The sequence below is a fragment of the Acipenser ruthenus genome, chromosome 24 (assembly GCF_902713425.1).
Source record: "Acipenser ruthenus chromosome 24, fAciRut3.2 maternal haplotype, whole genome shotgun sequence".
Taxonomy (NCBI): Eukaryota; Metazoa; Chordata; class Actinopteri; order Acipenseriformes; family Acipenseridae; genus Acipenser; species Acipenser ruthenus.
Window position 1 is genome coordinate 10,769,951 of NC_081212.1, and position 25,123 is coordinate 10,795,073.

At 37.9% G+C, this 25,123-nt stretch overlaps 1 protein-coding gene across 2 annotated transcripts; it reads left to right on the forward strand.

The window, feature by feature from the left end:
- The first annotated feature begins 2,685 nt into the window (after positions 1–2,685).
- On the forward strand, positions 2,686–24,862 carry LOC117429392 (zinc finger protein 664-like). Of its 2 annotated transcripts, none has more exons than XM_058998367.1 (3): positions 2,686–3,453; positions 4,527–4,650; positions 21,475–24,862. In XM_058998367.1, exon 3 carries the CDS (start codon positions 21,510–21,512, stop codon positions 22,710–22,712), a length of 1,203 nt encoding a protein of 400 aa, XP_058854350.1. In that variant the 5' UTR covers positions 2,686–3,453; positions 4,527–4,650; positions 21,475–21,509; the 3' UTR covers positions 22,713–24,862. The 2 variants fall into 2 exon arrangements, with proteins under 2 accessions (XP_058854350.1, XP_058854351.1); XM_058998368.1 differs by lacking the exon at positions 2,686–3,453 and adding an exon at positions 3,464–3,541.
- The last annotated feature ends 261 nt before the right edge of the window (positions 24,863–25,123 follow it).

Here is a 25,123-nt window from a genome sequence, read left to right on the forward strand (position 1 = left end):
TTTGCTGATAAAATGGCTACATTTTTTTTTTTTAATAATTACATAAATTAGCTTTTTTAAGGAAGAAAAAGAAATATATTCCTTCCTGTGGAAGGGTGGTGGGCAATTCACTGACACATACGGGAGACAGAAGTTTTATTTGGAAACACCGCACTGGTTCCCAGTTTTCTTATTTTGGCTAAAAAGTAGACAAATCTAAATCTAAAACAAAATGGCCAAAATGGTTTAATAGATCAATTAAAAAAAATATTCAGCGAAAAAAGGCACTTTACAGAGTGTTTAAAAGGGACCAAAAACAAAGCACACAGAAAGAGTACTTGGAACTGCAAACACAAGTCAAAAAGGAAGTTAGAAAGGCCAAGAGAGAGATAGAAATCAGTATTGCTAAGGGGGCTAAAACCAATTCCAAAATGTTTTTCCAATATAATAACAGCAAGAGAACATTCAAAGAGGAGGTTAAATGTCTAAGAGACACAAATGGCAAAATCATAGATGAAGAAAAAAAAATAGCAAATATATTAAATGATTACTTTTCACAGGTTTTTACAAAGGAGGACACGGACAACATGCCCCACATGTCGACCTGTTCCTATCCAATTTTAAATAACTTTAGCATAACAGAGGCAGAAGTGTTAAAGGGACTAGGAGCTCTTAAAATAAACAAATCCCCTGGGCCAGATGAGATCCTCCCAATAGTACTCAAAGAAATGAAAGAAGTTATTTACAAACCGCTAACCAAGATCATGCAACAGTCTCTTGACACAGGGGTTGTACCGACAGACTGGAAAATTGCAAACGTAATACCGATCCACAAAAAGGGAGACAAAACCGAACCAGGTAACTACAGACCAATAAGCCTGACTTCTGTTATATGTAAACTGATGGAAACTATAATAAGATCCAAAATGGAAAATTACCTATATGGTAACAATATCCTCGGAGACAGTCAGCATGGTTTTAGGAAAGGGAGATTGTGTCTAACTAACCTACTTGACTTTTTTGAGGATGCAACATTGAAAATGGATAATTGCAGAGCATACGACATGGTTTATTTAGATTTCCAGAAAGCTTTTGACAAAGTCCAGCATAAAAGATTAATTCTCAAACTGAACGCAGTAGGGATTCAAGGAAATGCATGCACATGGATTAGGGAGTGGTTAACATGTAGTAAACATTAAGTACTGATTAGAGGAGAAACCTCAAAATGGAGCAAGGTAACCAGTGGTGTACCACAGGGATCAGTATTAGGTCCTCTGCTATTCCTAATCTACATTAATGATTTAGATTCTGGTATAGTAAGCAAACTCGTTAAATTTGCAGACGACACAAAAATAGGAGGAGTGGCAAACACTGTTGAAGCAGCAGAGGTCATTCAAAATTATTATTAGCTTATTTAGCAGACACCTTTATCCAAGGCGACTTACAGAGACTAGGGTGTGTGAACTATGCATCAGCTGCAGAGTCACTTACAATTACGTCTCACCCGAAAGACGGAGCACAAGGAGGTGAAGTGACTTGCTCAGGGTCACACAATGAGTCAGTGGCAGAGGTGGGATTTGAACCGGGGACCTCCTGGTTGCAAGCCCTGTTCTTTAACCACTGGACCCCACAGCCTCCTGTTGATCTAGACAGCATTCAGAACTGGGAAGACACATGGCAAATGAAATTTAATAGAGAAAAGTGTAAAGTATTGCATGCAGGCAATAAAATTGTGCATTATAAATATCATATGGGAGATACTGAAATTGAAGATGGGAACTATGAAAAAGACCTAGGAGTTTATGTTGACTCAGAAATGTCTTCATCTAGGCAATGTGGAGAAGCTATAAAAAAGGCCAGCAAGATGCTTGGATATATTGTGAGAAGTCTTGAATTTAAATCAAGGGAAGTAATGTTAAAACTCTACAATGCATTAGTAAGACCTCACCTAGAATATTGTGTTCAGTTCTGGTCACCTCATTACAAAAAGGATATTGCTGCTCTAGAAAGAGTGCAAAGAAGAGCAACCAGAATTATCCCAGGTTTAAAAGGCATGTCGTATGCAGACAGGTTAAAAGAGTTGAATCTATTCAGTCTTGAACAAAGAAGACTATGCGGTGATTGGATTCAAACATTTAAAATCCAAAAAGGTATAAACAATGTCGACCCAGGGGACTTTTTTGACCTGAAAAAAGAAACAAGGAACAGGGGTCACAAATGGAGATTAGATAAAGGGGCATTCAGAACAGAAAATAGGAGGCACTTTTTTTACACAGAGAATTGTGAGGGTCTGGAACAAACTCCCCAGTACTGTTGTTGAAGCTGACACCCTGGGATCCTTCAAGAAGCTGCTTGATGAGATTCTGGGATCAATAAGCTATTAACAACCAAACGAGCAAGATGGGCTGAATGGCCTCCTTTCGTTTGTAAACTTTCTTATGTTCTTATGAGTGCTATCTTTTCAAAGCTTTTACCCAGTCCTTAATTAATGCCTGTTTTTAAAACCACCTGTTCATTTTACAAAACTAGAACCAAACGACTAAGTAATACGTATTTCAAGTCCTCTTCAGCACTCTCCATGCGTTTTGTGTTTCTTTGTGTACTATTAACATGTTTTGTCCTTTTTAAAATAAATAGAAGTTAATTAAAGCCTGGAGGAAACGCTTTGATAATGCGGCCCCTCGAGTCTCACAGAGCAGCGTACTCCTTGGCGTGTCTCATTGCCTGATGTCTCTTCTGCTGCTGTGGAGGCGGGTCTGTTGCGTTGTTTAGTTCGCAGCGCAGTCTGAGGAAGATTCTAAATCTGTGCCACTGGACAGCAGGGAGGAATACTATCCCGTACAAAGAATAGGATAAACTAATACAGTTTTAAGAGAAACTAAATAACAGCATGTGGTAGAAATAGCAGAGGTTACTGCCTGGCAGTTTACTCGTAAAGAATGACCTTTCTGCTAACCTGTGTTCTGTTTACCAAAAACAAGTTCACACACAGAGAACCTTCCAAAACGAGCGAAAAGAAAGCTATGAAAGTTGAAACTGCGCCCATGTGTACTTATATACTTAAAAAAAAAAAAACATTATCAGGGTTATACCGTTTGTGTTTGAACATCTCGTTCTGAAGACGAGGGCGGGAAATATCAATATCGGTACACAAAACTCAGATTATATATCAGCGAAAAACACGCAGCGTCGGCGATTCTGCTGTCAGTCACAGAGTCCCGGTTGATGAAGGGTTCTACCAACTCCGGCATGGTCGAGGGGGTGCCTGAAATAAAATTGCATTCACTGGAAAAACTAGAACTACAAACAGCTTGTTTACAATGTTACAGTTGAAAGTAATGTTCATTTTTAATTAAAAGATCTCTGATATCATAATTCAATTTGCCAAACCGACCGGACCAGTTTGTATTTTGTTATTGGTATATCCCTCGTTCGGCTGTGGAAGGCAGACCCGTTGAGGAGAGGAGATAGGAGGTAAGCGAGTCTTTATTGAGCTGTAAAGATTTAAAACTACAGAACGCTGCTATATTGTATTACTTTGAAAGGACCGGGTTGTTGTGAGGTAGGCGCGCATTGTTTTATGTGTGTGTTTTGTATTTCTGAAGCGGCGTGGCGGTGCCAGCGCGTTTGTTTTTATTCACATGCCACGAGTTGCAGTCTCGTTCCACAGACACAAACAGTGCTGACAAGTTGAGCTTGTTTTGAAAAAATATAGCGGGTAAATATAGAGTGTGAGTTCACAGAGATCATTCTTAGACGATCGTTGTCTAAATTGGTCAGATTATGCGCAGAATGATATTCGTGAACGCACCCATTGTCTTTGCCGGTGTGACTATTTTTTGTCGTGCATGTTTTTTTCTATTCATGAGACAGCGTGGAAGTTATAGAGCCTAACAGTCGGGAATATGAATTCAGAAGCGGAGGTTGATAACTAAAAAAAAAAAAAAAGAAGATGATGATAAAATATATTTTCCAGTATCAAATATTTATAATTTCACTGGCTGCGTTAAGTGTACCGTAATGATTGTAATAGGAGCGCTTTCCAAAACGTGAATACTGTGCATACACCATTGTTTCATACTTACCTGAACACGCATAGTAAAATGGCTTTCTAACCTTTTTAATGTGTTTGAAACCATTTTAAAATATACTTTCAATGAAGTGTATCTTTGTTGCCTTTACTAGTTTTACTCTGCTGGTATCATTTAAAACACTGAGGGGACCTCAGTTCCAAGCTCCTGCTGTGGTAATGCTACATGAAAGGAACACGTTTTTATAGTAACCATGTATTTTTATTTGGATACAGTATATCTTGTACTACACAAGGCTAAAGTTAATATGGGTTTGCAAGCCTTGCTTTCAGATAGTGTTGCACTTCCTTGGTCACCTGGGGGATGAAATTGGCCCCTCCCCTTGAACGGCTTCTTTCACAGTAACTTAAACTGTGTTATAGTAATGTATACATCTGTTTAAGTGAACTGAAGCAAGTAATATATGGATTATAAAAACAACTCTGTACTCCTTGAACTAAACTAACACATTTTCAGAGGTGGAGTGTATGCTAACGGCTCTCATCTGAAGAGAAGAAAGGACACATTCACTGACGAGACGGTCAGAGCGAGTGACTAGAGCACTAGAGCCGTGCTGCAGATCCCACTGACAATACCTGAAGTAAGTTTATCTCTCTCTTTCATTCCACTTTTAAATCAGCTTCATACTCAGCTTATATTGTCTAATTGTAACTGAGTGTGTCAGAGCAGTTAATGTGTTGCTTGTATTGTCTCATTGTAACTGAGTGTCAGAGCATGCAAGTTATTGCTCTGCACACAGAGGTGCCTCAAATCAATACTATGCAAGTTATTGCTCTGCACACAGAGGTGCCTCAAATCAATACTATGCAAGTTATTGCTCCGCACACAGAGGTGCCTCAACTCAATACTATGCAAGTTATTGCTCCGCACACAGAGGTGCCTCAAATCAATACTATGCAAGTTATTGCTCTGCACACAGAGGTGCATCAACCCAATACTATGCAAGTTATTGCTCCGCACACAGAGGTGCCTCAAATCAATACTATGCAACTTATTGCTCTGCACAGAGGTACCTCAAATCAATACTATGCAAGTTATTGCTCCGCACACAGAGGTGCCTCAACTCAATACTATGCAAGTTATTGCTCTGCACACAGAAGTGCATCAACTCAATACTATGCAAGTTATTGCTCTGCACACAGAGGTGCATCAAATCAATACTATGCAAGTTATTGCTGTGCACACAGAGGTGCCTCAAATCAATACTGGTAGTAACATTCTAAACAGTTAACCTTGTTTTTAATAAGTAACAATAGTATCAGGGCAATTCCATGATAAAGTGACCATAGCCATGAAAACATGGCCATCTTCCTGTATTTGTACTAAATGATGTATGTTTATGCAGGCTGTATTATTATTTCTTTGTTTGTGCCTTTTCTTTACAGCCATTTAAAGTTACTGTTAAAAAAGCAACTGTAAGAGGTTCGAGTGGCACATCCAGTAAAAGCACTCGCTAGAGTGCAGGATGCGCTCTATAGCCTGGACGTCGTCGGTTCGAATCCAGGCTATTCCACAGCCGACCGTAGACGGGAGCTCCCAGACTGAGATACAGTCATAATAAAATTAAAACAGAAAAAAAGGTCTGTACAATAACGATACAACAAAATGCACAAGCCTTGGCGTGTGTGATGGATACATTTATAAAAGTTACAGTATTATAATGGAAAAAAATATATTTACTTTTGGATAAAATAGTCCCTCAAACAGGTTTCTAGTTGTTGGAAACGTCGATATTATTTTATTGTAATTACTAATTAATTAAAATCAATGAAGTCTTCGTGCTAGCCCCAATCACTCAGAAATGACATAGGACTATTAAGTGATAGCAAATGGCAATCATGTATTTTTATTGATAATAAAATTACAGAAAAGAAGGCAAAGAAAGGTTCACTGTCCACGCATCTCTACAGCTGACCTCATTACAAAAACATATTATTGGCATTTTTAAATTCTTGGTGACTAAAACGTACAGTACTGATGCTAATTAAAAAACAATAATAAAATGCTTACCTAGTATCAGTGTGATGGATGTCCCTGCTTGTTACCACACAAATCACTGATTGATGGCAGTGAAACTGGAGAGAGCTTCAGTCGCAAGACATTTTGGGCGTTTTTAATCTCTGTCGGTATTTCGTCTTGATCGCCCTTTGCTAGTAATGTACTAGTATTGAGCCAACAATCCATATTTGTTCACTGGATTGAAAACTAAAAACTCTCACACCAGACGTAACGGCTTGTCAAATTAGACCGCATGGCAATACTTCGGTTTCTGATTGGCCATACATTATGTACAGTATTTTGAAATTAACCAATAGTACTTAAGTTACAATAAAATTTAATTGGGTCATTGAAAATATATATATCTATATATCTATATATATATATAGATATATATAATCTCAATTTGCAGGCATGAACGCACACAGGAAATAAAATGAGTTAAAGACTAGGCTTTTAGTTTTTTTACATATGTATTTTTTTTTTTATCCCAAAGACAGACTGCAGTAACCGCCAAACTGTTTATATGACATTTAAACAGGGTTTATTTATAACGTACATATTTAATATGTAAATTAGCCATGTGTGCACTGAACGCTCTGTTACAGCACAGCAGTCTGGTGTTGGCGATTAAACGTTGAGTACATGATAAAAGTTTGCAATAGATTGGGAAGTGGTACTAAGTAAAATGCGTTGTCTGCCATTTCAGAATTTTTCTCGCGTACCCCAGTTTGAAAACCGCTGCATTAGAAGAAACCACATTACCGACAGATACAGTTTAATAGTCATTTTAAATGCCATTGTACTGACTGGTAAATTCTTACCTTCCAGCTGCCCCTTTATTTTGCCATATGGCAGCTTTTTTTTTTTTTTTAACATTTTTCATTCTTAGCACCAAGTAAATATTTTGAACAGTTTTCAAAGCAATGTTTGCTTTATTTTTACAACACATGTTGATGTTGTTGATATGATAAACACGTATCTGCTTCAGGTACTGTATTGAATTTTTTTCAAGGTTAAACGATGGCCCGTGTTACACAGAACACTAACAATTAAATGTCAAATATACAATATATACAGACGTGCTCAAATTTGTTGGTACCCCTCCACAAAAAACGAAGAATGCACAATTTTCTCTGAAATAACTTGAAACTGACAAAAGTAATTGGCATCCGCCATTGTTTATTCCATATTTAATAGAAATCAGACTTTGCTTTTGATTTTTTATTCAACATAATATTGTAAATAAGAAAACAAATGAAAATGGCATGGACAAAAATGATGGGACCGCTAACCTAATATTTTGTTGCACAACCTTTAGAGGCAATCACTGCAATCAAACGTTTTCTGTAGCTCTCAATGAGACTTCTGCACCTGTTAACAGGTAGTTTGGCCCACTCTTCCTGAGCAAACTGCTCCAGCTGTCTCAGGTTTGATGGGTGCCTTCTCCAGACTGCAAGTTTCAGCTCTTTCCATAGATGTTCGATAGGATTCAGATCAGGACTCATAGAAGGCCACTTCAGAATAGTCCAATGTTTTGTTCTTATCCATTCTTGGGTGCTTTTAGCTGTGTGTTTTGGGTCATTATCCTGTTGGAGGACCCATGACCTGCGACTGAGACAGAGCTTTCTGACACTGGGCAGTACGTTTCGCTCCAGAATGCCTTGATAGTCTTGAGATTTCATTGTGCCCTGCACAGATTCAAGGCACCCTGTGCCAGGCGCAGCAAAGCAGCCCCAAAACATAACCGAGCCTCCTCCATGTTTCACTGTAGGTATGGTGTTCTTTTCTTTGAAAGCTTCATTTTTTCGTCTGTGAACATAGAGCTGATGTGACTTGCCAAAAAGCTCTAGTTTTGACTCATCTGTCCAAAGGACATTCCCCCAGAAGGATTGTGGCTTGTCAATATGCATTTTAGCAAATTCCAGTCTGGCTTTTTTATGTTTTTCTTTCAAAAGTGGAGTATCTTTGTAGAATAAGCAATAATTCATCTCTTTTCACAGCTTCTTTGCTTTATTCTATGACATACCAAAGGCATGCAAGTATACATGATAAAATAGCTTTTAATTTCATCACTTTTCAGGAGGAATGAAGCATTATTTCAGTGAGCTGTAAGGGTACCAACAAATTTGAGCACGTCTGTATTTCGTTGGTTTTGTGGATTTGCTATATTTAATACTGCACATAATGATATGGTTTTGAAAATGCTACTTACCAAAACCGTGACTGCACGTAAACTGTATGATTTCTTTTATTTCGATTCCAGTGGTGTTATCTCAATGCAAGATGTATTACATACAGTGCTGTATAAAATCACATACAGTGGTACAGTGATTTATTTATTTTTTTTAAATCATGCCGTTAGGCCTACTGGCGAAATGGCCAAGAGACAGTTGGTGCTTAACACATACTGAATTATTTTGGGACATAATTTTAGCATTTTTTGTCATAGAAAAGACGCATTTCACATATTTTATAACGTTACCGTAGTTTTTTTTTTTTTTAAATCGATGCGGTTTTCGTTTCACAAATCTACTGCACTTCGTCTATAAACTGTACTGCAGTACGCACAAGTTCAAATTTCTCCCATTCACTTGCTAGATCACTCCATATCTAGCATATCTCCAAACATCAGACAGATATTTTGTCTAGAAAATAGATTAATTTCACAGTATTTTTAAGCGCAAATATAATAGCCTACATTTCAACAGTCACTGCCGAAGCTGATTACTTATTCTTCCAGAAGTAATTGTCGAGTGTAATAGGGATACAAGGTTATATTTGCACCGGGCCATGTTGTTAACAAGCCTGATGTTGTTGTCCAGGCTTTACTGTGAAACTGACTGTAACCAGGGCGGATGTGTGAGCGCATTCTACTGGACTGGAGAATAATGGCACGGGAGTTTAATTATGAAAATGCAAGTGTAAACAAACAAGTACAAAAGTTCAGCCTGTCGTCAGACATGTCATGATAATACAAAATGCTTTAATATACTGCGTATTGGTATTGCGTCTCGTCTGGGAAGGGGGACATACGGGCACGTTAAGAGAAATTCAGCGGGACATTTATTTCAGGGGGGCAATGGCGCGGCCTAGCGCGAACACCGACATTACTACTAATAAAACTGCTACTACTACCACCAGGGTTTCCCCGGGGTTCTAGATTTTTGTAGTCACTAGTGACTAATACTTTCTAAAAACATTAGTCACTCCAGATATTCAATAGTCACTACTGGCGCACAGCTCAAGTTTTCAAGGGTGTTAAATCACTGTATTGACCAAAACAATTATTTAATTAAACCATTTTAATAATGCTCTACAGTTTAAATAAATCGGTAATTTACAGCTGTAAAGTTTTAGAACATTAAAATTCAAGAACCAGATTTATTTGCCCTGAAAAGTTACATACAGACACAGAATGCATTATGAATAACTTATACCATGTATGTCTTTTTATAATAAAAAGAAAAAAAACAGTGTTAGAATATTATATACAACCCATGGAAACAGAGTTTTGCAATAAGGCTGAAACTTTGCTGCTTGTTTTCTTTTTCTGTTATCTGACGCTTGTGAGCTTTGTTTGTTCTTTTTTGTCTGGTGTTCCGAATCCAAGTCTTCACTTTCTACCTCAATGCAAGATGTATTGTAGGCATATATACAGTGCCGTATAAAACCACATACACTGTATATATATATATATATATATCATTTTATGGTGCTCGTTATAGGCCTACTGGCGAAATGGTCAAGAGACAGTTGGTGCTTCACACATACGGAATAATTTTGGCCCTGAATTTTAGCATTTTTGGTCATAGAAAAGACACATTTCACATATTTTATAACGTTACCGTAGGCTACTTTTTTTTTTTTTTTAGTTAATGTGTTTTCGTTTCACAAGTCTTCTGCACACAGTATTTTTAAGCACAACTATAATAATAATATTTCAACAGTCACTGCCGAAGCTTATTATTTATTCTTCCAGAAGTAATGGTCGGGTGTAACAGGGATACGAGGTTATATTTGCGCCGGGCCATGTTGTTATTAACAAGCCTGATGTTGTTGTCCATGCTTTACTGTGAAACTGCCTGTAACCAGGGCGGATGTGTGAGCGCTTTCTACTGGACTCGAGAATAAAGGCACGAGAGTTTAATTATGAAAACGCAAGTATAAACAAACAAGTAAAAAAGATTAGCCTGTCGCCAGACATGTCATGGTAATACAACATACATTCATTTACTGCGTATTGGTATTGATTGCGTCTGGTCAGGGAAGGGGGACACACGAGCGCGTTAAGAGAATTTCAGCGGGACATTGGCGCAATGGCGCGAACACTGCGGATGCAAAGGTTTGAGCAGAACTCTCTGTAGTCATGAAAGCGCAGCGGTAGAAGCTGTCAGGTTGCAAAGAATAATGCGAGGCTGAAAGCTACAGCAGCACCGAGCACAGCCTCATAAAGCGGTCTGGGTTACCATGGTAACTGACACGCGACATGAAACTGAGGCGCTGAATGGCTGACTGCATTTACGTCGCCTACCACGGGATGAGAACGTTGCAGAGTCAATGAATCGAGAGGCTGAGGCGCTGATCTGATCAGCAGCAGTGACTCTATGGTTTAGCGATCCCTTCTTTTGAAGAACGAGACGTTGTGTGTGACTTTAACAAAAGGGATTTTTTTTTATAGTACAAACAGAAACGATCGTCACTAGTGACGATTCCACTTTTTTTTTTTGTCGTCACTTTCAAAAAACATTCGCAAATTACGAGAGTGACGAGCGACAGCGAAACCCCTGACTACCACACAGCTGCTGCTAATAATAATTATTCAGAAAATTCATTTTCAATTAAAAAACATTGAGAAGATAAAATGATCCAAATGAGCCTATTTGTGGACCACACTGCAATATATAGCTCTTATAGGACAAAAAATATTTAGCATAGGCCTATAGAACAACATAGACCTAATGTCCAATATGAATCTTAATATTGCATGACATCCACTTAAGTGGACATATGGTTTAACATAAACTGTGAAAAAAATAGTGACTATTTGAACAAAACATATACCATATTATTCCCTAAACATTACTTTCTTTGAATATATATTTTTTTTCCTGCTCTGCTCTTTTTGTGTAAAAGGATTTTACAGAAATCCCTGAGGTGCTCAGTGCTGATTGTACTTGTACTGTCACCTTTATGTTTTTTGTAGTACCTATCAAATGCCACTAGATGGCAGGCGTTTTAATTTTGGTAGACGTCCACTGAAGAGGGTACCATGCATTATCGATGTCAAAACAGAGTTTCTATAGGAGATAATCACTTAAAAATAGCTGTCCACTGTAGTGACCTCTATGCGTGAAAGGGTTAAATAAAACCAAATGTCACATCCTTAACACTTGGTAAAGTTTTTATAAAAGATTCTTTGCAAAGCTAACTTTTTAAAATGTATGTTATTGAATAAAAATGTTGACCCTTACTTAACCCTTTGCAGTCCATTTATTAAGTGCGTGTCAGGCACGTCGGGTCCAATTTATTTTCAGAAGCGCAGTTAATTTTAGACACGCTGTTTAAAAGTATTTTTTTTCACAGTCAAACGGGTTTAAAAGGCCCTGCATATCAACAAAGCACTCACTAGGCATCTCCAGCCCCGCCCCACCCTTTCGTTCCCTATAGCTTTCACATATGCTAATAAATAAATAATAATAATTATAATAATAATAATAATAATGGTCGTACATACCGATCAGTCATCTTCTGATCACTTGTTTTTTCACCAAACACCTCAATAATGCGATCCAAGTCATTATTTTATTACTATAACATCTGAAAAAAGCTCTGCAAAAGTCTGATATTCTATTGTCCGTGATAGCCAGCTTGTTTCCTAATGGCCGCCGTTATCTGATGCCAGGGGCAAGTATGACTATTCATGAGATACGCCCTTTTTTTTTCCAGCTTGTCTTGACTCCTGTCGCTCCCACTCGGCCATTGAATGGTTTTCTCGGCTTTTTCCGGAGAAAAAACGACTAGAAACCCGTTTTTTGCGTTTTTTTGATGATGTCGGACAGGGTCCAACATTGGACCGGATAGGAATAATTGCAATGTCGGACCAGGTCCAACATAGGACCGCAAAGGGTTAATAGTAAGTGTTCTGGATGTGAACGTTATGGATGAGACTGCAAAGTAATCGCATTTTTTATCATGCACAATATTAATTGTAAGCACTAAAGGGCACGCTAGCACATTGTCATGAAACCATATAAACAGATCACAAGACCAAACAATCGTGTAGCTCATTTTATTATTATTATTATTTATTTCTTAGCAGACGCCCTTATCCAGGGCGACTTACAATCGTAAGCAAATACATTTCAAGTGTTACAGTATAAGTAATACAATAAGAGCAAGATAAAAAAAATTTTAATGGGGATTTGTGGTAATTGGTAGCAGATGTATAGCAGGTGCGGTGCGGATGCAGTAATTCCAAGAACACACAGACAACAAAGTTCGGGTGAAATGGTTTGTTTAATGCTTATAAATCCAATAGTCTGATGACCAGCCAGTAAATAATAAAGCGCTGGCGATACACAACAATATGTATTGCACAGTAATGAAAAAAAGGGTTGCAGTCCCGCAAACAGTAAGCACAGTATGATACACACGCAATTAGACACACACACGATCACAGGTCCAAAGTGAGTGCTCTCAGTGCTTGTGAAGTACAATATAATACGTGCTATTGGTGAAACAAGTGCTGATAACAATGTTAATCGTGATGGTAGTGCAGTGGTTTTTAGTTTGGGGAAATCTCCTGGTCCTTCCAGTTTCCTCATCTCTCTGAAACTCAAGCGAAGGAAAAGATTTACAATTCTCCGGCCCCTTTTATGCGATTATGCATGACCCCTTGGTAAACGATTGCAGCTGACTCTATTGACTGCAGCTGCTACCTCGTTTACCTTTCAGGTCAATACGTTCCTGCAACGGAGTCTTGTCTTTTTCCAGGTTGACTGACTTCCCGACCCAGGGAATGAATTGTCAGGCCAACCTGTCCAAAGCCTTTCCCTTTTGCTACTTGGTGCCCTCACAGGTTGAGAGAGAGATTTACAACCAGAACTCATTATATTCCTGTCGCAGGATTAAAGTGTTTTCTGTCATGTGCTGACCTTACAATTTTCTGTTCATGTTAACGCTCTCCTTGGTAAAATGTCCAGCATCATGCAGTGCTGCTAGTTAAAATGACAGTGTGTGGTGATGTGCTGAAACACCTACATGCAAGGGTTACTTTGAAATGTTGTGTAATTTTAACTGATTTACTGTGAGATCACCCAAATACGTGTCTTTAAACTGAGTGACAACATGTTAGTTCAGTCACTTCATTCAAAGCACTGGGGTTTCACTGCAATTTGCAACGCGTTATTATAACCATTCAGGACGCACTTCAAGAAGTTTATTTTATTTATTTGTATTACCAGTTTTATATGTTTTTATTTAATAATTTGTTTTGTCTCTGTTTTGAACTACCTGTAGCATGTCTCACTTTGTTTTTGTCTGCACTGATGTTCACAGCCAACGAAAGAGGAAAGGGGCGTGTTTGCAATACGTTTGGCCGCAGTGTTAAAAAAATAAATCTAAAAACGCTTTTCCGTTCTAGTTTCTCTGTCTCTGACAGGTTATGTGGTCATTTATCAGCAGTTCAGAAAGCTTTCAGAGAATACTGTGTTCTTACACAGAAGATCCTTCTACAGTCAACATTGTTAAGAGAACCTCATTAGAGATATATTTTAATTGTATTCATAATTATCAACATTAAAAAATATTAAATATAATACAACGTTTATTAATCTTGTCAGTCCTGCTGACTGAATGACCAGACAGTTGTTTTTTTTTCACTGAAACCTTATCTCTGTGTCCCCTATGTGAAGTGTATTGTGTACATAATACAAATGAAATCAAGTGTAATTATAATTTTATTTTTGTGATATTAAAATGTGTGTGTGTGTGTGTGTGTGTGTATTATTTATATATATATATATATATATATATATATATATATATATATATACACAGCTCTGGAAAAAATTAAGAGACTACTGCAAAATTATCAGTTTCTCTGGTTTTTCTATTTATAGGTATGTGTTTGGGTAAAATGAACATTTTTGTTTTATTCTATAAACTACTGACATTTCTCCCAAATTCCAAATAAAAATATTGTCATTTAGAGCATTTATTTGCAGAAAATGACAACTGGTCAAAATAACAAAAAAGATGCAGTGTTGTCAGACCTCGAATAATGCAAAGAAAATAAGTTCATATTCATTTTTAAACAACACAATACTAATGTTTTAACTTAGGAAGAGTTCAGAAATCAATATTTGGTGGAATAACCCTGATTTTCAAGCACAGCTTTCATGCGTCTTGGCATGCTCTCCACCAGTCTTTCACATTGATGTTGGGTGACTTTATGCCACTCCTGGCGCAAAAATTCAAGCAGCTCGGCTTTGTTTGATGGCTTGTGACCATCCATCTTCCTCTTGATCACATTCCAGAGGTTTTCAATAATTAAACAAAACACAAATCACTAACACTAAACCCTAAGGTCAGGCTGGGCAGTAGCCTTCACTGATCCTTAAGTTACTTTTTAGTTTCACTTTGGTTTTGTTTGCTCTCGTTCGCTCCATTGCAGCACTCCACACTTTCCACCCAGAACACTTTTACATGTACAGATCTCCTCGCCCTGTTAGTTTCTTTAATTCTTTAAAGGAGTGCCTGTGTGTGGTTACAAAGTTACATTTTGTGTGCAAATGTGACTTCCGTAACAATGGCATTGCCCACATACAGTTATTTTAACTGCTTCAGAGTTGCTACAGCTTCAATTAATTAAAGAAAGTAAATCCATTTTTTTCACTGTGGAAATCTGGTAACCTGACTGTGCAGTCAATTAATCAATCAGTCAAAGTGCTTTACATATAAAAATAACAATTAATAACATACAAAACAATTTGGACAAACAGTAAAAGATGTGACAAAATACCCCCTTAATTACATGCAGTAAAATAGTTAAATTAATTTAATACATTACTTTTAAAAAGCAGTTATACAAATCAGTAGTGTAAAATAAATAAATACAGATAGAGAGTAGAAAATAGGATGTTAGTTCCCTTTAAAATACATCTGCTAAATTATAAAAATGTGTCATTAATCTGAATCTGGGGGGTGTGGGGGGGGGTGTGGGGTGTGGGGGGGGTGGGGATGTGGTGTGGGGTGTTCGGGGGGGGGGGAACAACATGTATGATAATAAAGGGGCGCGTCATTTAAAGTTTGCGCACCACTGGCCTAGAGCTTTGAAATCTGCATCCCTTCACATGTTGTACAAGAACTTCAAAAGTGCTTCTTTATTGTTGCCATCAGACATAAACTGTTTCCACTGACTGGGGGTTTTCTGCTCCTTGCTGCTCCTAGTTTGTGAGCCAGCAGCTGCTCGGTCGGACCGTTCTACATTTTTTTTATGCTCAGATTGGGATACTGGTCTGTCACAAGCTTAGTCATGTAGACTAGAATGGTGTCTGCCAGCTCACCAAATGTGGAAGGAACATCACGTAGTGCTTGGATGACAGCCATTCCATCAGAGATTATTGCACCATTCTCGAACATGATCAAGAAGGCAGTCTCCACCTTTGGACTCCAAAAGATTAGAGAGCTGATTTGCTGGTTTTTGACAGAATACCATCAGCACTAGCAAGAGGGTAGGAAACTGCTCCCAAAGAGTAAGGCAACATTTCCCTGAGATCAGTTTTTCTGCTTTGACCTAGTACAAGAAGTCTTGCGAAAAGTTTCTTGTCACTTGGAAGAATCACTTCTTTGCCAGCTAGTGTTGCTTTTGTTTTTGGTTTGACTTGATCACTGAATGTTTTCAGTTTGTCAGCAGAAAGCAGTCGCTGGTTCAAGAAGTCCGTCAGTGCAGTTTCACCTTTATCTTGAGCAGCCAGCAAATCTTGTGTAATTTTCGCTGGTAGCAAAACCACCTGAACTTAAACACACCAACCCATCTTGAGGAGCATCAAAGGGATTGATCATGCACTCAATAGTAAACGGAATGGTTGTCATGGCAGTCTCATCATTCCAAATTCTTGAGCACAGTTTTGAATGTTTGTGGTATCAGGAGACTTGAGGCTGTTTGACATCACCAATAAGCAACAGCTTTCTAAACTGAGCAGATGCTTGTGGGAAATTTTTATATATAATCACACCCGTTTGCTATAATATGCAATTGTAATGAAAGATAACTAAAAGTAACACTTGGTATTTTTTGCAAGCATTTATTAATGACACCTAACAGTTAACAGGCAACCAACGGTACGACATACAACCAATACTGTGTTGAATATGTTGGCCTGTTTTTCGTGTAAACTTCAAACTAACAGGTCATTTATTTTAGCTTAATTTAGTTAACTGAATATGTCATAATTAAGACTTAGACTTAGGCTATAGCTGTAAATGTACTGCCATGGTACAGATTTAAACTAATAGAATGCATTGTTTAAAAGAGAAATTAACTTACTTGCGACACAGATGAGAAATGAAAGCACCAAAGAGCAAATCTTACAACTTGTTACAATCACTATTCGTGATTGTATTAACTCCATTACAAAAAACTAGCCAATTATTAATGCTGCGCTCTCATTTTCTCGTTCTTCATTCCACTTTTAAATGAGAAAGTAAGGACATGGAGGATTTAAAAGCCCTTTTAATTGTGTCACAGCAAAGCCCTGTAGATGAAACAGATTTTACTATTATTATAATTATTATTATTAGTGTTATTACAGTATACCTGTGACTAGTCTTTAAATAATGTTAATGCAATTACAAATAGTAATTGTAATGTTTGTCCAGCTTATTTTTTTTATTATAACTTTATTTAAGATTGTATTAAAGATTTGTTTAATAAAATGTTGCACCCGTTTGCTCGTTTTCTACATTCTGCATGCAGCAAATCCTGTTAATTTAAAATCTAAGCCCCCCTCCCTATTTATAAACTGAAACTATATCCAAATCTAGATTAGAATTTTATTTTATTTGTGAGCAAAATGTATTTGATATTAAAACAAGCCGCCGCTACACGTTCAAATGAAGGCGGGCTGGCGACAGAGGCGCTGAGCTACGATAGGTCTGAAACGACACAGCTGTGTGGATGGGGTTGGTCAGATTTAACAGGGGGCTGGTCAGATTAAATGTGATCCCTGCTTGGCTGGACAGTTGATAGTCAATCATCCTGGAGACCCACCGAGTCTGCCATTTACTGTGGAACTTTTACAATCGCAAGGAAGTCAGAAAGAAAAGAAGTTTTTTCCAGTCAGGTCTTGGCGCCCCCCTAATAACCTGAAAAACACTGTTCTGAGCTATGTCAAAATTTTGGTTATATCTCCCTGTAACCCGTTTGCTATCGTCTTTTGAACTACTCTCCGCCATCTTTATAGATTTCTTTCTCAGGCACTGCTTTTTGCTACAGCACATGGGTAGACTAGATTAATCGATCAGTGTTTTTTTAATTGATCAACACCCACAGGCGTGATTAATCGATTAAAACCCTTTATATATTTATATATTTGTGGGTGTACACAGACGAAGCAGACAGTAGTTTCCAATCCAAGTTTGTTTATTAAACTTCACAAAAGTAAAAAAAATAAACTTGCTCTCTTACTTCACAAAAGAAAATACCATCCTGGTTGCGAGATGAGATGTAAAGAAAATAAACAGTTCAAACAGGATTTGTATAACAAAAAAAAACAACAACGTAAACTGACTGGACAGTTAACCACATCCAGTTGAATTAATTGGTTCCTGGGTTTTACCAGGTTGTTTGTTGGCTTCAGCTTGTCTCCAGCATGTGAAAACCAGCGGCGTCTCTTTCCCCGTTGCTGTATTCCCTTCCAACAGCGCCAACCCAGGAAAGAAGGTTTCAGTCACAAAGGCAGTTTTTTTAGCTTCTGTTTTATATTCCCGGTCAGTCTTGGTTGTAGATAAGCTCACGCTGCTCACTGGTTGGAAGCCAACCTTGACTGGCTGTGAAGGCTTTCTTTTAAAGGGTGCTGGATCATCTGGTAATTGGACGGTTACAGGCTTAGGTGTGGGCCAATTAAGGCTAATGAGAATTAACCATGGTATGAACCTTGATCCCCTACCTAACCACACCTGCAGCCTGTTTACCCATAAACTTCTTGACATCATGGCAGGCAAGTATGCTGACCACAGGTCTATCATTGTGTTATCTGCAACACCTGTGGGCTTGTTGCTAGCCTGCCATGAACGCCTCCTGCTGGTGAACCTGTGAGCTGGCTCACAATATATATATATATATATATATATATATATTATATAAACCCCTGCGCTTAGTTCAGGCACTATAGTAGGTGGACGGTTTTCATAGGCTATAAGGTGGAAGTGGAGGACTCCTCTCTAAAATGTCACTTGTAGAAAACACATCAACACAGTTGTAGCAAGTAAAGAAATCTCGAAATCTACCAGTGGCAATGATTAGTGCTATAATAAAAAACACATTTTATTGTATTCCTATCATTTGTTCTTTTTGTTTGAATTTAAATTCATCATGGTTTTAGACATCAAATCTTCCATATAAGAGAAGTTGTGTGTTGTATCTGCTGTTGTTTTACAGTTTCCAGTGATGAAAATATTAAGTCTGTTATGAAAACATGTGCTGCTATAAATATTTTTTGAATTCATTTAAAATGTCATGCATTTGTTATTTTATTCATTTAGAAACATTTCATGTAGTTAATATGAAAAATATTAATTTGTAATAAACGGTAAGAATTGACGATGTTTGATAAATTGGGGTGATGTGGTAATGTTTTGCACCCTGATGTTTACTAAAATAGAGAGATGGCTGTATATTGAAAATGATACAGCAACAGGCAAAAATTCTGTATGTGTAATTTAAAGATTAAATTAAATGGATTTTTAAAAAATATTTTTCAACACATTTTCGCCTAAAAATAATGCATAAGTTGTGTTATGCTTTTAGTTATCATTTCAATTGTTTCCTTTTTTTTTTTTTTTTTAATTTGAGCCGTTTTGTGCTCAGATTAGGTAAATATTGTTGAAGTTATAACCAAAACACACAGGGTCTGTGAGGGTTTTGAGAACTTTTAACACAAGGTCTGTGAGGGAATTGAGAACTTTTAACACAAGGTCTGTCAGGGTATTGAGAACTTTTAACACAAGGTCTGTCAGGGTATTGAGAACTTTTAACACAAGGTCTGTCAGGGTATTGAGAACTTTTAACACAGGGTCTGTCAGGGTATTGAGAACTTTTAACACAAGGTCTGTCAGGGTATTGAGAACTTTTAACACAGGGTCTGTCAGGGTATTGAGAACTTTTAACACAAGGTCTTAGCTACATAAAGCTGCACAGAACAAGTAGTGCCCCTCTTGTTGGAACAGAACACCACAATAATGGGTCTCATAATGGTGATGGTAGACGCCCATTTTAAACCATTTTAAACAAGCATTGGCTGCTTACCAAATGACTGACATCTCTAAAGGTTCAAACAACAAATCAGGGCTGGTTTTATATACTTTCAAAATGACACTAAAGTTTTATTATTATTATTATTATTATTATTATTATTATTATTATTATTATTATTAATTAGCATACACCCTTATCCAGGGCAACTTAAAAATTTCACAAAATATCACATTACAGAACATCACATTACCAGCAATCATACTAAATCATCTAACATGTTTATAAACCCAAAATTAAATGAACAATATATTAACTGTAGTGGAATATTCATCGGATAAACATGACATGACTTTATAATTAAAATGCATTTCACTGAAGCCCAGGGCCAATAGAAATACCTTTTATTATGAGGTGCAGCTTTTCAGTATCTTAGGTTTCACACAGTGATCTGATTCAAGTATTCATAATCCTAAAAGGTATAGACAATGTTGACCCAGGGGACTTTTTTGACCTGAAAAAAGAAACAAGGACCAGGGGTCACAAGTGGAGATTAGATAAAGGGGCATTCAGAACAGAAAATAGGAGGCACTTTTTTACACAGAGAATTGTGAGGGTCTGGAACCAACTCCCCAGTAATGTTGTTGAAGCTGACACCCTGGGATCCTTCAAGAAGCTGCTTGATGAGATTCTGGGATGAATAAGCTACTAACAACCAAACGAGCAAGATGGGCTGAATGGCCTCCTCTCATTTGTAAACTTTCTTATGTTTCGATTTTGATAACTGTATATACCAGGATTTTAAAGTGCAGCATTACCGGAGAACAGACTAAATTGCTTTACATAACCAGGAATGCTTACCATGCCAAGAGAAACATTTTACTGAAAATGTTGATGAGTTGACAGATCTATCTGATGGCAAACTTCTTCACATTACACACCCATCAAACAAGGTGGTGTAAAATGAAAAACAGACACAGTGTTTATACAGTTATGTATGATCCTACTTTCTGAGAGTTGTGGCTACCACTGATACATTTACAGTTTTTAGAGATCACTAAATAAGTTATGGAGACATTTCTAAAGAAAATACTTATTTGAGTACATTTTGAAACTTATTTTTTACATTCAAACTAGGTAATCTTGGAGTATATTTCATCGTAGAGTGAAAACGTTATTCCCTTAATAAACTTCAGATTCTCAGCTGTTTAGAACGGTATATTTCAGTGGATATTTGTCTTGATAAACAAACTGAAAGTCACGCTATGTCAGTCAGACCTAAAACAGGTAGAATGTTTACTGGAGCGGAAGGGTTAAAAGCAGCAAGAGATGGTGCCTCCCTCCAAACCGCGTCAGATCATTCCACAACTGCGGGGCTCTAAAGCTGAACGCTCTGCCACCTGCCTTCATTCTCTCTGTGCATGGTATACTTGTCATGGGTAAGGAAATAAATGGGAGTTATTGTTTACATTTCCATATGTGAAGAGTTGTCAGCCTGATGTGTAAATGTAGACAGTAACACCTGTTTCTTTAAATGTCCGAAATGCACGTTTTCAATGCTCCGCTCCATTTCTGATGGCAAAATGAAATCTTAATTGGCACAGAATGACCACCTTGAAGTAGAAGCACACAAGTGACACAAATGACAGGCTTGCTGTTGATTGAAACACTTCCGCCTCTGTGTTTTGGGAGGGGAAATGTCTTCACACAAGGGGTGGTTGATATGATGTCATCGGACACGCACTGCAGTTCATGGGCTATGCACGTGCATACAGGGCCAAAACCAGCCTAGGTCTGTGTAAACGAGGGGCTCAAATTATAAGAATCTTTGAATCTGATTGAACCTAAGCCAGTTCAGGTCTGAGTTGTAAGTGTAAACACACCAATAGAGAACAGATGATAATACTTAATTTCATTTTCTGTTTTCAGGACTGCCTTATCTTGGTGAAATCCAAGGATCAAAGATGGAGTCTGTTTACATTAAACAGGAGGAGGTTCTGGAATTGGTACCTATTTGCATTAAACAGGAGATGCATGAACTGGAGCCTGTCCACATCAAAGAGGAAGAGACTGAACTGGAGCTTGTCCACATCAAAGAGGAAGAGACTGAACTGGAGCCTGTCCACATCAAAGAGGAAGAGACTGAACTGGAGCCTGTCCACATTAAACAAGAGACTGAACTGGAGCTTGTCCACATCAAAGAGGAAGAGACTGAACTGGAGCCTGTCCACATCAAAGAGGAAGAGACTGAACTGGAGCTTGTCCACATCAAAGAGGAAGAGACTGAACTGGAGCTTGTCCACATCAAAGAGGAAGAGACTGAACTGGAGCCTGTCCACATTAAAGAGGAAGAGACTGAACTGGAGTTTGTCCACATGAAAGAAGAGACTGAACTGGAGCCTGTCCACATGAAAGAAGAGGCTGAACTGGAGCCTGTCCACATTAAAGAAGAGACTGAACTGGAGCCTGTCCACATTAAAGAGGAGTCTGTTGACTTCTTGTTTAAGGATTCAAAAAACATATGCCGTCTGAAGATAGCACATCAATGTACTGAATGTGGGAAGAGCTTCAGTAAGTTAGGAAACCTAAAAACACACCAGCAAATTCACACTGGAGAGAAGCCATATCACTGTACTAAATGTGGGAAGAGTTTCAGTAAGTTAGGAAGCCTAAAAAGACACCAGCGAATTCACACTGGAGAGAAGCCATATCACTGTTCTGAATGTGGAAAAAGGTTCATTGAGACAGGAAGCCTAAAAACACATCAGCGAATTCACACTGGAGAGAAGCCATATCACTGCAATGAATGTGGGGTGAGCTTCAGTGTGTCAAGAAGCCTAAAAATACACCAGCGAATTCACACTGGAGAGAAGCCATATCACTGTTCTGAGTGTGGGGAGAGCTTCAGTCAGTTAGGAAGCCTAAAATCACACCAGCGAATTCACACTGGAGAGAAGCCATATCACTGTTCTGAATGTGGGGAGAGCTTCAGTCAGTTAGGAAACCTAAAAGCACACCAGCGAATTCACACTGGAGAGAAGCCGTATCACTGTTCTGAATGTGGGAATAGCTTCAGACAGTCAAATACCCTAAAAAGACACCAGCAAATACACTGGAGCCAGACTCCCTCCCTTCCAGTCCCTCACCTCTCCATCCTGCTTGTTTGAGTGTGGAGAGCTGACTGATTTTTCTTTCTCTCTCTCTCTCTCTCTCTCTCTCTCTCTCTGAGAGCTAGCCTGAGTCCAGAGATACTGAGAAGGGGAGCGTGTCAAACTGAAGGAGACAGACCCATTCTTTCAGAATGAACTGGAGAGCCCTGGGATTCAGCTCCACTCCTGCCCCTGAATTGGAAATGAATCTCACTCATCATGCTGTGAGGATTTAGGACAAAGTTACAGGGTCATTCTACTTAGAAGAGACACATTGGAAATATATGTCAAGCTTTTTCTCTGAACACTAATGTGTGATACGAACCCAAACACATTAAACAAAGCTGCCAATAACATGATTTTTTAAAAATGCAATTTGAGCTATATATGGCATTACTGTACCAATGTTAGTGTGGACAGTATATGATACAGAAGTGAATTGTTTAAAATAAACTAAAACTAAGAATATCTTCCTGGGTGTGGCAGCAATGTGTGCTTCATCTAACTAGGATGGCCTCTAAGCTATTGCACCATTTGAATGAATGACTCTGCTTTGCTGAGTGTTTAAATACTGAGACAGTCCAAGATTGTTGTACACTGGAGCCCTGCTTCATTGCAGTGGGATTGAAATACTATGCCTATCGTTACTTAATGGATAGATTGCTGTATGTATACTTGTTATGACAGCCACACAATAGTAGAGCTGTATAAATATACTGTAAAACATGAAAGGTTTGCAAACCATACATGCTGCAACATTTGCATTATTACTACATTCATAGTTTATACAGTTTATGAATAATTGATATAAACAATCTGCAGAATGAAATTGCCTCTTTGCTTGTATTTTGTTTTAGTATGCTGTCATTAGAGTGATAATACAGTAGCTGCTAAGGCAAGCCTCGCTATTTATAAAGAATTTCATTGACATTGAGTTTGAGTACCTGTACGTGTTCCAGTATCTCTGTATATAAAGGGTGTGTGAGAAATTCATAGTTGTAATTGAATGATCTTTGTAAACTGACCTTTCAAGTCTTAAACTATGAGGCTTCAGGTGCTGTGATGTTAAGTTTGTCTTCCCCCTTCCTTCCTTCCCCCTTAACATTCTCTAGATCTGCTTCAAATGACTAGATATTAGTAACAGAGGTTTGTAAAGATTTGCATTGGAGAATAGTTTAGATTCCTTGCTGTGCTGACCTGCCAGCCTGGTATAAACAAACAAAGCTGATGCTTGTCTTTTAATAAGAATGTCTGTCTGAAATCAATATACAACTTTCTTTCAACCTGGTCTCACTAGAAAGCGTCGACTCAGTAGGGCAATTTGTTTTCCAATTTACGTTCCTGTGAGCACGCATTCTTGCCACTACCAATAATGCATCTCGGCTGCTTTTACCATGGAATTTTCAGATGTAAGGGCAGCAGTGTGGACTAGTGGTTGGGGCTCTAGACAATTGACCAGAGGTTCGTGGGTTCAATCCCAGGTGGGGGACACTGCTGCTGTACCCTTGAGCAAGGTACTTTACCGAGATTGCTCCAGTAAAAATCCCAACTGTATAAATGGGTAATTGTATGTAAAAATAATGTGATATCTTGTAACAATTGTAAGTCACCCTGGATAAGGACATCTGCTAAAAAATAAATAATAATAATAATAATGTACTACGAAATGAAACGAAAATCATCCATTTTCCCTGCCATTAATTACACTACCGCTTGTGATCTGGAAAATTGCTAGGTAATTATATTTTAATTCATTATCTCATTCATTTTCTTTTCAGAATTGTATGACAGTATCGTATTGTTTCTTCGAGGCTTGGCATGTCGTCAAATGTGAATAAAATATTAAAAATACGTTAAAGTGAGAGCTATATGAATGATTTCACAATGGCATTTTACTGTTTAACGAAAGTTTTCGTTTTGTATATCGAAGGTAAGAATAGCTATAAGAATGATTTCACAGCGGCATTATACTGTACCGAAAGAGTTTTAAATTGTTTTAAGGTTTAAATCAAATTGCATGTTGAAGATGAGAATAATTTGAGGGTTTCGGTGAAATTTGTCTGGTTGCACATAACTAACTAGGCCTATGATTTGTTTCACAACGGAATTACTGTCCCGAAATAGTTTTGAATGTATTTAAGATTTATTTCAAATTGCAGTAATTGTAGGGGTTTGTTCGGTGATTGCTGAAAGGGGGGGGGGGGGGGGGTGTAATGTGCAAATTATAGAAAGTGTGATAAAAATGCGATGCTGTTTAATACATTCATTGTTGACCTGGTGTAATATGAATGGCTGTCATGAAACCAATCTGAAAGCAGTGCTACATATGTTTATGTAATGAAACTGTTGCAGAGTTATGGTACATAGAAACAACATATCTTAACACTTTTAGGTTTGTTTGAATTAAATTTTCTAAGAAAACAGAAAAG

Coding starts and splice junctions, on each gene's coding strand:
- LOC117429392 (XM_058998367.1), top strand. CDS start 21,510: ATGGAGTCTGTTTACATTAAACAGGAGGAGGTTCTGGAATTGGTACCT.